The sequence below is a fragment of the Talaromyces amestolkiae genome, assembly GCF_001896365.1.
Source record: "Talaromyces amestolkiae strain CIB chromosome Unknown scaffold2.1, whole genome shotgun sequence".
Classification (NCBI taxonomy): Eukaryota; Fungi; Ascomycota; class Eurotiomycetes; order Eurotiales; family Trichocomaceae; genus Talaromyces; species Talaromyces amestolkiae.
In genome coordinates this window covers 385,786-399,481 of record NW_024468038.1, presented here as the reverse complement: position 1 = coordinate 399,481, position 13,696 = coordinate 385,786, and the positions used below count along the sequence as shown (strand labels likewise).

Sequence of the window (13,696 nt, the reverse complement as noted above, 5' to 3'; positions counted from 1 at the left end):
GCTCAGTCAAGCATCGGTCAAAAAACATGGAGATGGAGATAGAGATGAGAGAGGACGGTGGAGACTGAAGGAACTCGAGGAAGCTGCCAACAGGCATTGGCCTGAGGCATCTTGGCATGTTGGTTAGGGCTTACTCTTAGGGCAGCCTTCTTCTGTACTATGTATGTAACCGGTTAGTGCTAGAAGGGTCCGAGCTGGCGTGCACTATCTCAGCCCACAAGCAAGCCTTCCGTTGATCGCCACGCCACCGCGTCAGAGGCTGCCTTTGGCTTTGTCGTCTAAAACAGTACATACCATGGAGTTCTTGAGTGTGATATTGGTATATTTTTTGCTCTGACCTCGAGGTTGGGCACAGCCTCTTAGAGTTTAACAATACAGAATTCGGGAGATTATGCGTACCCCTCCGCCTCTGGAGAAGCAGGTAACCCCAGACCCCAGTTGAGGCCTCCAGCTGCTAGTCGGAATGCAGTAGCCAAAGCCGGGCTATCACTCCACATACCCCACTGCCTTCGACGATTCAGCCTTGCTGTTTCCGTTTGTCGGTAGGACGGATTGGCTAGTCTTATGGAAAAGAGGACCCAATCGGATCAGGCGGCTGCCAAGACTCCAGCATGGAGTACTATGTTTATACGTAGTAGTAACACGAACAAAGAGCAGTCATGACTCGTAAAGCATGGATTTCATGATTCTGTAGCCTGGCGTTGCTCGCAATCTTCAGCCGCTGACATGTGTCATATATATGCAAGTTCAAGGTCTTGTGACAGCTGTATTAATGGTCAGCAATTTGTGCAGTATCCATCGGCCATCTCTCCGATACTATTACTTGCTACTTGTAATGCGACAGATCGAAAAGAGTAGTATGTGCCAGTTACACGTCATGGGTTTTCCGGGACCGGAAGACTCGGTATTAATGGGTAGTAGTACTCGTAATAGCAAAATGGGGAGTATTTTATGGAGAACCACGTTTCGGACAATGTTTTGCATGCATGGAGACTGTGGAATGTTCCATGTATGGAAGTATAGAACACTGCATGATGCCTTGACACCTTGCTGCCTCAGGCCATGGGCCACACATCGCACCTGCCATCTGATCTCAATATTCTATCCTCATGTTCACTCACTGTCAACTCACAGGGCGCCTTGCTTCAATCTGAAATACTTGATTACCCTCAATATTTGTGCAACTCTGTCAATGCCATCCGCTACGCCTCAACTGGGATAGTCGACAGTCATTACAAAGAAGTGCAACCTCAGAAACAACGTGGTGTTTATATGCACACACACACAGATCTCTTTTGAACATCAACGTGACGTTTGAATTCAACTCTACAAAAAAGCTGTGCGTATGAGTGATGATGATGGAAAAACCATCTAGATCAAAAAGCTGCGAGCATACTAGATGATCTAGTATGGTATGAAGTAGCTAGCGAGGATGATCACAATGGTTGCCGTGAGATTGGAAAAATGTCTCAACAGATGATGATATAGCAAGTCAACAGGACCAGGCGAAGTGGCGCGATATTTCTAACGAAGATCAGTTTTGCGTGAGCTGGATTGCACCTTATTTTGTATTACTGAAAATTCTTCATCAGTCTGCTCAGTATCTTGTTAAATCGGAGGTGAAACGCATCAGCCACATCTTCAATACTTCCAACTGGCACAAATGAGACGTCGCTCAGGACACATCAGCTCTTAAGTGTCCTAGGTGTTCTAGGTGTCTTTTCATCAATTCAAAATTAGTACCGATCATCGTTCCCATCGGCTTTTGGACAGACTACTTACCTTGATATTACTATTTGGTTCAAGCCCTGCCCTCTGCTATGAGTAACAGGCTCCACTTCTCTTCTGATTCTGATAGAGGTACTGCAACATGCTATTCGATGTGATATTCGAAGCATGCCCCGCAGCATTATATTGCAACCAGCGATCGTTGCATTGTGCAAAGATCATCCATATGAAGCATCGGTGACCTCCTTGATCTTAAGATTAATCAAGAAACAGAATCTACCCATTCACGTCTGCAAAAGAGCCGCCTTCGCCGTTTACTGTCGGTTCATTCTGATACTCGGCAATAGGCTATTAAATCGTCAGTAGTGCCTCTCAAACGAGTCAATGTGGCGGTCATACGTCTTGGGAGCCAGGTTCAGTCCTTTGTGATGCCTTGACGGGACCCCTGAGCCCTAAGCCCTAATAGCTATCTGTGACAGACCATCCCTTTGTTATCATGCCTACCCAATTAGGCACCGCTTTGAAGGCCTACGCGATATAAAAGAGCCATAGCGAGCTCTTGCACAGAGCCTTCCTCCATACTTTCCTTTCTATATGCTTAGTTTTATGTCGATAAAGCTGCCCTAGAGTTAAGGAATGAGCAAGTGTCACATTCAAAGCTTTTTGGGACAGTCTGACTCACCTCAATTTGCTCTCTGATTCCTCAGCTGAAGAGCTAGCGGCATTATTTCCTGCCGCCACGTCCTCCCCCTCTCCCTTTATTCTATCAAAATTTATTATAAGTTCCTTCTCAGGCTTGGGGAAACGATCTATCAAATTAGCATCACATACCTGATATCTCCCTCCTGATCCCCGTCCCAGTCCCCGTCCCCGATATGGACTCCCTTCTGAAACCCTTCTTGGTGTTCGTACCGTATTCTTCTTTTCATCTTCTTTGACCGCCCGACGTTCCGCTTGTCTCTCGCCCGGTGTCATCGCTGGGCTGCTTTTAACTCCACCTGTTGATGAGGCCCATTGATTCCATTTATCTGGCGTACCCGGCAAAGTTTCGTTTGCCAATTCTTCATCTCCTTTGGCTTGTACAGCTGGACTGTCTCTTGTTTCACTTTTTGGTGTTGGTGCTGTTTCCATCTGTTCCTCTGATTCATCAGCCCATTGAGTTGTGCCTAATGGTGACCCTTTATAAATCTCCGGGCCTTCGACGACTGTTCGATGTCTGACATTTTGGTCGTCCAATCCCTTAGAAGGAGTGCTTGATATATCATCACTTGTTGCCTTGTCCTTCTGTTTCGCTATAGTGGCCAAACTCTTCTGGCCAGTGATTTTTTTATCGACACCCTCACGCGGCTCATCTTTTCTACTTGGCTCCTCATTTCCCTCTGATTCATCGGCCCATCGACTTGCACTTAATGGTGTTCCTTTATAGCTCGACAAGACTTCTAATGCAGCGTTATGTCTGAGTCCTGGGTCGTCCCATCCCTCATCGGCCTCCTCTTCTGAAGAGACTTGTTCGGCTGCTTGAGTTACCTCCTTTTGCTCCTCTGAAGCCTCAGCTGAATTTCTTACTTCTTTGTCTTTTGGCGCCGAATCATCCTCTTTCGCCCATCGACTCGCGCTCAATGACGGCCCTTGAGATTTCGGTGCTGCGCCTCTCAGCCTTTCAGTCAATTGACTCCGACTTTTTGATTGCCCCAGGAAGGGCGAAGAGGTCGGTCTGGTAGGCCTAACAGGCCCAGGCGTCTCCCTTGAAGTGGTAGCCGGATTGCTTGTCGTGTTGCGTTGTGGCTGGTTACCCGCTTCTTTTGGAGCAAATCGTTTGAAGTCCTTGTCCAAAGGAAGTAAAGGAGGTAGAGCCTTTTGCCAATATCCATCATCTTCCCCCTTTTTTCCCTCTGGAGCCTTGATAGGAATAGGCTTTGAGTTGCTTCGTGGCTTTTTATCCGTCTGTTTTGGAGCCGATGAACTAACATTTGATGATTTGTTCTGTTGCTTGATAGATTCGTCTACTTTCTTTCGCTCTTGTGAAGTCTTGACCGGCTTGCTTTTTTCAGCTGGTGGAGGTACATCTTTCTGTATCCCGGATACAGTCCCTTGTCCTTGGGATAACGATCTTCCTTGACTTTGCGAAGGTTCCTGAGTGGCAGCCCGGCTCGTCTCAGCCTGGGKGGKTTCGAGCACATTGGCCGCCTGAAAATCTCCGGGAAGACTTAGTGGATAGTTTCTTTTTCTCTCCTCTTCTTCTACTTCTTCCTGTTTTTTCTCTTCTTCATCCAGGGCTGCATTAATTGCATCATCGTCATCGTCGAAGAAATCGTCGAAGAGCTCGTCATAGGTCCCATGAGGCTGGGCTCTTTCCGTTGCTTCTGCTTCTAACATTGCTTGTGCTTCTGGGCCCACCTGTGGTGGTGGTGATGGTGGCTGCGCTGTAATTTCCGGAGCATCTGTCGTGGTCGGATCGGCGAGCATGCTCTCGTCAATTATGTCCTCGAACATGAGCGGCTGCAGAGTCTGATCATCCTGTTGGTCCTGCCGAGCCGGTTGCTGCTGATGCCGTTGCTGTTGTTGGGGCTGGGATTGGGATTGGGAACCTGTCGCTGGCGACTGCTGTAACTGCTGTTGAGATTGGAATGTGAGATCTGTAGTTGGCGACAGCTGTTGCTGCTTCTGATGTGACTTCCTTCGAGACATTGGCACTTTGATTTTGCGATTAGCAATATTGACGGGCTTAGCTTGCGGTTCGGTAATCTGCTCTTCAGAAGTAACGTCGGTTTGGCATACTGTGTTGTCTTGAGCATGGGGCTGATACGGTGGTGAAGCTTGTTGACTGACACTGACCCAGCCTGGGGTCCTAGTAGTCTGAAGCACAGGAGAGAACTGCTGCAGAAGAGCAGTTTGCGTGGAAGTATTTGGTTGTTTGGACTGAGAGGCATAAGATACCGAGCTGTCTGCACGGGGCGGGCCATGTGCCAAAATCGCCCGCATTTCAGTAGGTACCTCGTCTGTATCCGAGACCTGACGTCTTAGAATAGGTTGGGAAACTGAGCTGGACTGAGGAACCATTGGAGTATCTGACTGAGATGGTGCTGGTGTCTCTTGAGCAGGAGCGATCTGTTGATCATATGACTGCGTGAACGCTAAAGTCTGAGTCTCGGCTTGATCGATTTCCTGGAGAACTTTTTGAACGGCCGGAAGGTTGTATACATATGAGAGAGCACCTAACTCCGTCCGAATTATATCCAACTGTTCGAATATTGACCCAACAGGTTCTATGGACAAGTCCCCGCACACAGTCTTTCTTAAGAAATTCATTCCTTTAGAAAGCCCGTCGACATAGTTCATCATTTGGCGGATGGTATAACCAATGCCTTCCTTCTGGATCAAGTTTGCCAACTCCTGTATCTTCTGATCGGCAATTTCTGGTTGACTAATGCCTGAACGGGTTCTGATAGTCGAGCTAAACCTTTGGAAGAAAAAGTCATTTGTCTTCTGAGTTTGATCTTCTATTCCTCTGAGTCGTCCGTCTACATCTTCGAGTTGAACGCCATCCTTTGCTCTCGCCTCTTCAAAAGTATCCAAATTCTCCTCGAGGATTGTAAGTCTATCCTCCATCTTTTTCTCCAACTCAGTGCAATTCTGAGCTTTAAGAGCCCTTTCAACGGATTCCAATCCCTGCTTCATGGTTTTGAGTTTATCCTCAACCTTTTTCTCCAACTTAGCATAGTTCTCAGTCATGAGCTCTTTGACAGGTCCGGGATCAGCAGCATTTTCTGCAAAATCAGCAGGGTTGCATGTGCACCCGGATCTTTCGATTCCCTCTTCCAATTTTCCAACTCTATCCTCAAGACCACCAAGATTGCATTTGCACTTGAATTCTTCGAAAGTTCCAGTCATTTTCTTTACATAACCAAAGCGTTCTTTCCAGAGCTCCAAATCCAGTTCTTTGATTTGATCACGAAGGTCGGTCTCAAGTTGGGGTTTCAACACGTCAAAATGGTTAGTCACATACAAATCGATTGCCTGCTTGGCAAGTATCTGAACTAGCTCCTCCACACTGTCGTCCTCTACATCAGCTCTGCCAATTTTCCGTCGTGGGGCCTCTGGATTCTTCTCATTCTCCTCTTTGATTCTGTCGAGATCAATCCGTAGAACGCTCATGGTTTCTCCGTGCGTATTCAACCTATTTTGATGCGTGCTGAGACTCTCTTCATTCCTGTCAAGCCTCTCTTCATGCAATTTTTCGATTTCATCCGCTCGCGTCTCTTGACCGATCAGCCGGCTATCCAGTTCTCGAAGGTTCGCTTCCAATTTAGAGACTGCTGAAGTATGCAACTTTTGTACTTCTTGTATGTCTTCAACCTCCTGACGCAAGTCATGAACTGTTCCATGCATTTGGTTGATCTTTGGCATTTCTTCTTGCGTCATAGTCAACGTATTTTGACAGTTGCATTGGCTGGCCTCCAATTTGGATAGAACCGAATCATGATTTTGTCGAATCAAGTCTTGAGTTTTTCTGTCTAGTTTCTCGACTTCTCCTGGCATGCTGTTGATCTGCTGCTGCATCTTGTCGAGTCGCTCATTCGAAGATCGAACATCTTCCCCGAGATCTTCGTTCAAGTAACCAATTCTCAGGCCAGCAGTGTTTGATAACTTTGATATTTCTTTCCGTATCTCCTTAAATTCTCCTGTAACGGGCATGATGTTTTGCAATTCCCCTTGCATGTCCTCGAGTTTCTCACTCATAGATCGAACATCACCTCCGAGATTTGAAAACTTCGAGATATCTTTTTGTATCTTTTGAACTCTTTCCGGTATATCTATGACTGTCTGCAGTCCCTTTTGCATGTCTTTGACATTTGTACTCACTAACTGAACGTCGCTTTGACGGGCTGTGAGCTTGAAACTATCTGTCACCTCCGTCTGCAATCCGTCGATCTTCGCTTCCAACATTCGATATTTGCCGATCTTGTTGCTTACTTTCTGTATCTCTCTCTCCAAATTTTCGACTTTCTGATTCATTTCCCGATTGAATCCCTCAGTCGAGGTATTGTGACCTGTCAAGTCGAGTGATACTCCCGTTACCTGGGTCTGAATAGTACTGACCCGGTCGTTCAGGGTTTTGAACTCCAGGCTGTCAACAGTCAACGCTTTCGAAGTCTGGTCATGCACCTGATCGAGACTTTCACCAAAGGTCGTGATCTTGCTGTCCAAATTATTGGCTCGAACAAGTTGGCTTAGTTGATCGTACTTAGCTTCTAAGGCCCGTAGAGAATCGTTGACTTGTTCCATCCTTCGTTCCAAGGCTCCGAACATATCAATGCTCAGTTCTTCGACCGTTTCATTTGAGCTTTGGGTCCTGTCATTGAGGTCTCTGGTGTTGAAAAGATTGATAAGCCGTTCAATCTTCGCATCTATGGAGACGATTCTGCTATTTGTATCATTGAGATTGAACCCTCCAACAATCGCATTCAGGGCCTGAATCTGGGCGTCCAGATTCTGCAGCCTTGTTCTGACATCTTCATCATTTGTATTGTTCACGTTCTGGTCATTTACATATTGTCGACTAAAAGCCTCAACTAGTCTTCGTATATCTCCAAAGTATTGTCGCGCCTCAGCATCACTCTCTTGAAGTCGTTCACGAATCCTTTCTTCCATACCTTCCATTCTAGTTGACAAACGACCACTAGCTCGCGATTGTGCTGTGTTGTTCGAGGTGATTTCCGTACGAATCGTTTCGAGAGTGTCGTGATGTTCGCTGCCCGGGTCTCCAGATCCGAGGCGAACTTCAGGTCTTGTTGGTGTCGTTCTCACGGCGTTTAGAATCTTGTCTAAACTATCCTTGATCGAGGGGTCTGCCGGTGTCTGGCTGATTGGGTTGACGTTCAACGTGTGAAAACCCAGGGCTTCCTGTGTATGAATTTGCGACCAATTCCCTTCAAAGAACAACCGGAAAATCTTATTCAATATCTGGATACAAATGTACACAAAGACACCGATCAAGAAACCGAAAAATGCAAAGTTCATCATATTCTGAACCGCATTATATTCTTCGACTTTCCTCGCATCTGGCGCTGTATGACCCCATAGGGTGCCATCTGGATTGAAATAAGGCACTGGCGTTTGCCTAGTCGAATACCAGAATTTAGTAGCGGGATCCTCCAATATCGTCGACCTGAAAGGATCATGCGAGTATGCTGCAGATGTCCCATTTGAAGCAAATATGTGGAATTCTCCAGATTGAAGGGTTGGGACTTCGCCGTCAAGGAGGCTTTGAAGGCCATATGCCGATCCGCAAATCATAAGTAATCCACAGAAAGATTTTCCTGCACGCACGGCGATTTGTGGACCTGTCAGGGCGGCTGCATCGATAATTCGTTCTCCATTAAAGCCAAAGAAGAAAAGCGTCATAATCGACGTGAAGATCAATACGGGTAGCATGATGAATTGTGGTATTTTGCTCTTGTTGAAAAGGGAACTGACAAGATGAAGTAATGTTACTTGCTGATATTCAAGTTTGGTTTGTAGTAAGATACCTCTAGTTTTGAAAAACAATTTATTGTTTCTGGGTATCCAGGTAATTTCTGTTCTGAGAGGGGAGTAATTTTGGCGGCAGATGCTGCCCTTTTTATGTCCATAGATGGCACAAACGAATTGCCTACCCAGGGCACTGGGGTACCAGATGGGATTCTCCTTCCTTCAAGACAAGAGCTCTCAATAGACTGTGAATCGACTGTGCCCAGTGCCCGGAGTGATGAAGCATTGTGAACAATTGCCAAACCTGCTCAGAGAGAACATGTTGCCCCTATTGTTTGATCCATTGTTAGTCTTGGGTGATTGCAGTGAATCCTCGACAGTTTTACACAAAGAGGTCCATGATTCGAGAGGTATGAGGCACCGATGTCTCAAACAATCTACAGTTCACAGTATTTGCTCTTTGTTCGAATCATCTGATGAAAGCATTCTTCATACTTATTGCTGCCTGAATGAGCTTCGGTAAAAGGAATAGAGGTATTTCTACTACAACGCTATATCTACTTTCTTACAGTGGAAAGCCTCAGTAGTACTAACACATTGTCACACTCGCCGATATGTCCTTTTGTCTTTATTCAGGGTATCTGCACAGTTTGATATGTTTCTATTGTTTGTCTGATATGAAGAGTTTCCATTTCAGGTTAGCCTGTTGGGGGAAATTAGGGCTTAAACATCCAATTCCGAAGGTATCGTTGAGTACAAAACGTACCAAAGCCTACGCATTTAGATCCTTTTGATCTGATTACTCGACAAAAAATCCATCTTAATATCATACTCTATTTTTTTTTGATGGTTTACTTCGCAGATGCTACTGCTGATAGAGAGAAATATGTACTTGATCGAGAACTCTTGATATCAACAAACTCGGCCAACATGATAGTATATAGTTGGAGAAGTCAGAGTTCCAGCAGCTGGGCGATACAGGGTACATCAAATGAGTTTGCCGACTACATCAGAGAAATGGTCAACTAGTTTCCATAGAAGAGACAATATAAGTCACCAGTGGAGTAAACCCTAATGTTGCGGGGTTTGCTGCTTCGGATCTGGGGCAGCTTTATACGTACGTACTCAACACTGAAGTCATAAAGCATATAATATCGGCCAGATTACATAGACAAGCGGGGTCATCGGACTAACCCCTAGGAAATAACCAGTCAAGATCCAGCGGGGCTAGCTCCTACCCTTCTCGAAGATCCATCAAGCCGATTTAATTCGGAAGAGGTACACCATCGGATGCCGTAACGGCAGTCTTTCATAGCCTTTTAGGCAAAGAGTGCGGAGAAACTGGGGTAAATCGTGGCAAGGTAAGGTATTGGTCGCAGTTCGGGATTTGATACCGATTCGGATACTGAAGTCAAAGCGCGGAGGTACATATCTATAAAAGACGCTTATATAGACCTTAGAGAAAGGTATTGGAGTAACAGATGACTCTATAAGGTCAAAAAGTCTCAAAAGATTTCACAAGACTAGTGCCAAGTGGCCTACCCCTTCCAGGACTCACATCTACCCAATATCACGATAGATGCCCTTTGACGACTCATAAATTACGACCATATAGACTAGAAGCCGACACATCTCGTTGGCAATAATAATTTCAGAGGAACCTGTCAGGAGAAGACCAATTTGAAGATTTATCACTCATGACGCAAGCATCTCAGATCCAGACCAGCCAAACCGATGTTCTCATCGTCGGCGCTGGGCCAGCCGGCCTAATGTTGGCCAACTGGTTGAGTCGCTGCGGCGTCAAGACTCGCATTGTAGACAAACGCGGTACCAAGGTATGTCATAACGGCCCTCATATGTACGTAGGTACCATATCTAATGAATGCGAATACAGATTTTCAACGGCCAAGCAGACGGCCTACAATGCCGTACTCTCGAAATTTTCGACTCCTTCGACTTCGCTCACCGCGCCTGGCGAGAATCAAATCACATGCTCGAAATTTGCTTCTGGAATCCAGACGAGAGCGGCACAATTCGACGTTCAGGTCGAATCCCGGATACTATACCCGGTATTAGTCGGTTTCAGCAGGTTGTGTTACACCAAGGACGTATTGAGCGGTTTTTCCTTGATTCGATCAAGGAACATAGCGATATCACGGTTGAACGTGGAGTGTTACCTACGTCCTTTGACTTTGATGTTAGTAAAGCAGGGGATTTTGATGACTATCCTATAACGGTCACGCTACAAGCTTTGTCTGAGAAGGAAGCCACGCCGCAACAGCGGAATCAGCATCAAAAGTCCGCTGACGGGGAGCAGACAACCGTCAGTGATGGTTTGTTTCGAAGTAACCTAGCGCCAGATGACACGGATGATCTGATTAATGCAGCAAAATCTAACAATGGCGACGGCCATCACATAGAAACGGTCAAGGCAAAATTCATGGTCGGTTGCGACGGTGCACACTCATGGGTGCGACGTCAACTTGGCTTCAGCCTACAAGGTGACTCAACTGACTATGTATGGGGTGTGCTGGACATAATCCCCATAACCGACTTCCCAGATATCCGGCAACGATGCGCAATTCATTCTTCAAGCTCAGGTAGCGTCATGATTATCCCTCGCGAGAATAAGCTAGTTCGACTCTATATCCAGCTGCAGGCAACGGAATATATGCAGAGCAAAGGAAAGGTTGATCGGTCCTGGATTACACCTGATATTATTCTGCAATCTGCGCAAAAAATTATGCATCCATATAAGCTGGATTATTCGTACTGCGACTGGTGGACGGCGTATCAGATTGGGCAGCGGGTAGGCGACAACTTCTCGCTGAATGAGCGTGTATTTTTGGCTGGTGATGCGGTACACACGCACTCTCCAAAGGCTGGACAGGGAATGAATGTCAGCATGCAAGATAGTAAGTGAATATTTCCTGCTGACCGGATTCACATATACTGACATCTATATCAGCCTATAACCTAGGTTGGAAACTCGCCCACGTAGTCAAAGGATACAGTGATGCATCGATTTTGAAGACATACCAATCAGAAAGAAGACGAATTGCGCAGGATCTCATAGAATTTGACCATCGCTTCTCACGGCTTTTCTCTGGTCGTCCGGCCAAGGATGTCATGGATGAGGAAGGTGTCAGCATGGAAGAATTCAAGTCGGCATTTGAGAAGGGGAATGAGTTTGCTAGCGGTATCGGTATGACACCGACAATTTCTCTTATAAGCCATAAAATTAGTACTGATATTCGTGTAAACAGCGGTGAACTACGGCGCAAGTGTGATCGTTGCAAAGGACGGAGACGCACTAGAGCAAGGAGACGGCACAGACGTAATAGGAAATCATCTTCTTCGCAGCGCTAGCAAGCCCCAACTAGCAAAAGGTATCGACATCGGAAAGCGTATGCCAAGTTTCAAAGTCCTCAATCAGTCCGATGCACGGCCATGGCATCTACAAGAGCTACTCAAGAGCAACGGTCGCTGGCGCCTGATAGTCTTCCCCGGCAATCTCACACTTCCCGAAAACATGCAACGTATGCAGAAACTAGGAGACAAACTTGGAGCCTCGGACTCTTTCCTTCGCAGTTACACACCCTCGAGCCAACCAATCGACAGCGTGATTGAAGTGCTGACCGTTCATGCGGGACCGCGAACAAGCTTGGAATTACTTGATTTGCCAGAGGCGTTTCATCCATATGATAGTAAGGAAGGTTGGGATTATTGGAAAGTGTTTGTTGATGATCAATCATATCATGAGGGACATGGTCGGGCATACGTCAACTATGGCATAGATCCGAGTTGTGGTGCCAGTGTGATTATCCGGCCAGATCAGTATGTGAGTTGGGTGGGAGATATGGATGACTATGATGAGATGGCAAAGTTTTTCTCTGGATTTATGAAGATTCAGGTTCCTGGCGCTGCGTAGTGATACTGCAGTTATCTAATCAAATTGTGCAATTCAGATAATCCTTGAAGGCAGAGCAAATTTGGTGTACGAACATACTTGCATACTATGCTTCATACTGAACAGAAAACGAGAAATCGCTGTGTCGCAAGCAACAAGAGAAGTCAAAATAAATGAAAGTCTATTTACACCAGGGTATACCGTAATTTGGGCACATATATGTCAAATTGCCATGTTCAATGCACGTATCTCTTATCCACCATGTCGTTTATGATATCTTGCCCACACGTTTGTTTCCAACATCGAGTTTGTTTTGCAGCCTACAAACGAAAATCAGTGAGAATCAGCATAAAATATCGATGTGGAAAAGATAGTACTAACCGGTCAACATCTTCATCTGCCATAGTCAGAAGCTGGTTCTGAACCTCCAACTCATTGTTTATAGCAATGCCCAACTCTTTCTGTCGAGAGACAATCTTGAGCAGTTCTTCGACACTCTTATCTTGAGAATCAATAGTCTGTTTCTGAAGTTGTAGGACTCCCTGGTTATCCAATTCGCGCGTCTTATCCGTTTCCTTTCCAAGAACCCGACCGCCTGGGCGAGGCTTTGCGCTGCTCATGAGCTTGTCCTTATCTTGTATTGAGGCTACGGCCGTATCCAATTTACTCTTCTGCAGCATCGCATTATGCAAATTCTCCAGTCCATCCTTTTCCTTCTTTGCGCTCGCAAGAAGATCCTTCCGCCGTCTGATTTCGCCCTCGCCAAGGCCACTACCAGCCCAGTTATCGTTTCCAGGATTCTTCAACCCTTCTTCAAGTGCTATAATCATTGATCCGGCCTTGGACAAACTCGACTTGGCATGTGCAGAGCTTTCATGTTGTTTTTGTGGAGTCGTAGCCTGGTCTCTTCTCGTCAGATGCAGTCGCGCGTCGTGTAAATGAGATTTCAGTTCGCGATGGCAATCCAGCCACAACACTGGATCGGTTATGGGAGCTGATCCCAGACCACCGGGGCTAGTAACTGCTTTATGTAACCTTGCAGACGACGTATTATCTCCCGCAGATGCTTGTACCGGCAAATTCAAGAACGACCGCCACACACTCGTGTTCCGCCATCGCTGGTCTTCTGCACTGTTGATTGCTTGTAGGTATTTCTCCAGGCCTTCCCGCCGTTCTTCCCTCAGCTTCTCATTTGAGTTTGTGTTATGGAACCATGACTTCTTCGGCAGTGGTACAGGAGGTTGAGCGCCGACTTGGTGGACAAGATCGTCGTGGAAGGTCGAGAACTCGGAGTAACGTTTCTGGACGACGAGGGATCGAAGAGGCAGCCTAACGGTTATGTTGTACGTGGTATAATCTCCCGTGAGAGTGGCTGTAGGAATGGTGATCTCAACATTCGACGGCATGGTCAGTAATTAGATAGCAAGCTTCATAACTCGCAAAATGTAAACGTGAAGAGTGAAGTTGAGCTAGAGTTTGCCTGCGACGAAGTTGAGCTGCTTATCGGGAGCGCGACCCACCTTGCTATGACGCACGCAGTGGCTTAGATGGGCCAATGACTGCCGCGGTCCATCTTTATTTACACTT

General features: G+C 46.3%; 3 protein-coding genes across 3 annotated transcripts; 1 reads left to right on the top strand and 2 right to left on the bottom strand.

Annotated features, from left to right (window-relative positions):
* Nucleotides 1-2,004: 2,004 nt before the first annotated feature.
* BHQ10_001425 (uncharacterized protein) lies at nt 2,005-8,163 on the bottom strand (the record flags this gene model as incomplete). The annotated part of the gene is made up of 6 exons (XM_040873460.1): nt 2,005-2,076; nt 2,128-2,187; nt 2,261-2,318; nt 2,411-2,491; nt 2,560-2,573; nt 2,641-8,163. 6 exons carry the CDS (start codon nt 8,161-8,163, stop codon nt 2,005-2,007), a joined length of 5,808 nt encoding a protein of 1,935 aa, XP_040729930.1.
* Nucleotides 8,164-9,896: 1,733 nt separating this feature from the next.
* On the top strand, nt 9,897-12,130 carry BHQ10_001424 (uncharacterized protein; the record flags this gene model as incomplete). Its single annotated transcript, XM_040873459.1, has 4 exons — nt 9,897-10,034; nt 10,094-11,114; nt 11,168-11,404; nt 11,466-12,130. The coding sequence occupies 4 exons, from the start codon at nt 9,897-9,899 to the stop codon at nt 12,128-12,130; spliced, it is 2,061 nt and encodes a 686-aa protein (XP_040729929.1).
* Nucleotides 12,131-12,377: 247 nt separating this feature from the next.
* BHQ10_001423 (uncharacterized protein) lies at nt 12,378-13,515 on the bottom strand (the record flags this gene model as incomplete). The annotated part of the gene is made up of 2 exons (XM_040873458.1): nt 12,378-12,429; nt 12,491-13,515. 2 exons carry the CDS (start codon nt 13,513-13,515, stop codon nt 12,378-12,380), a joined length of 1,077 nt encoding a protein of 358 aa, XP_040729928.1.
* Between the last annotated feature and the right edge of the window lie 181 nt (nt 13,516-13,696).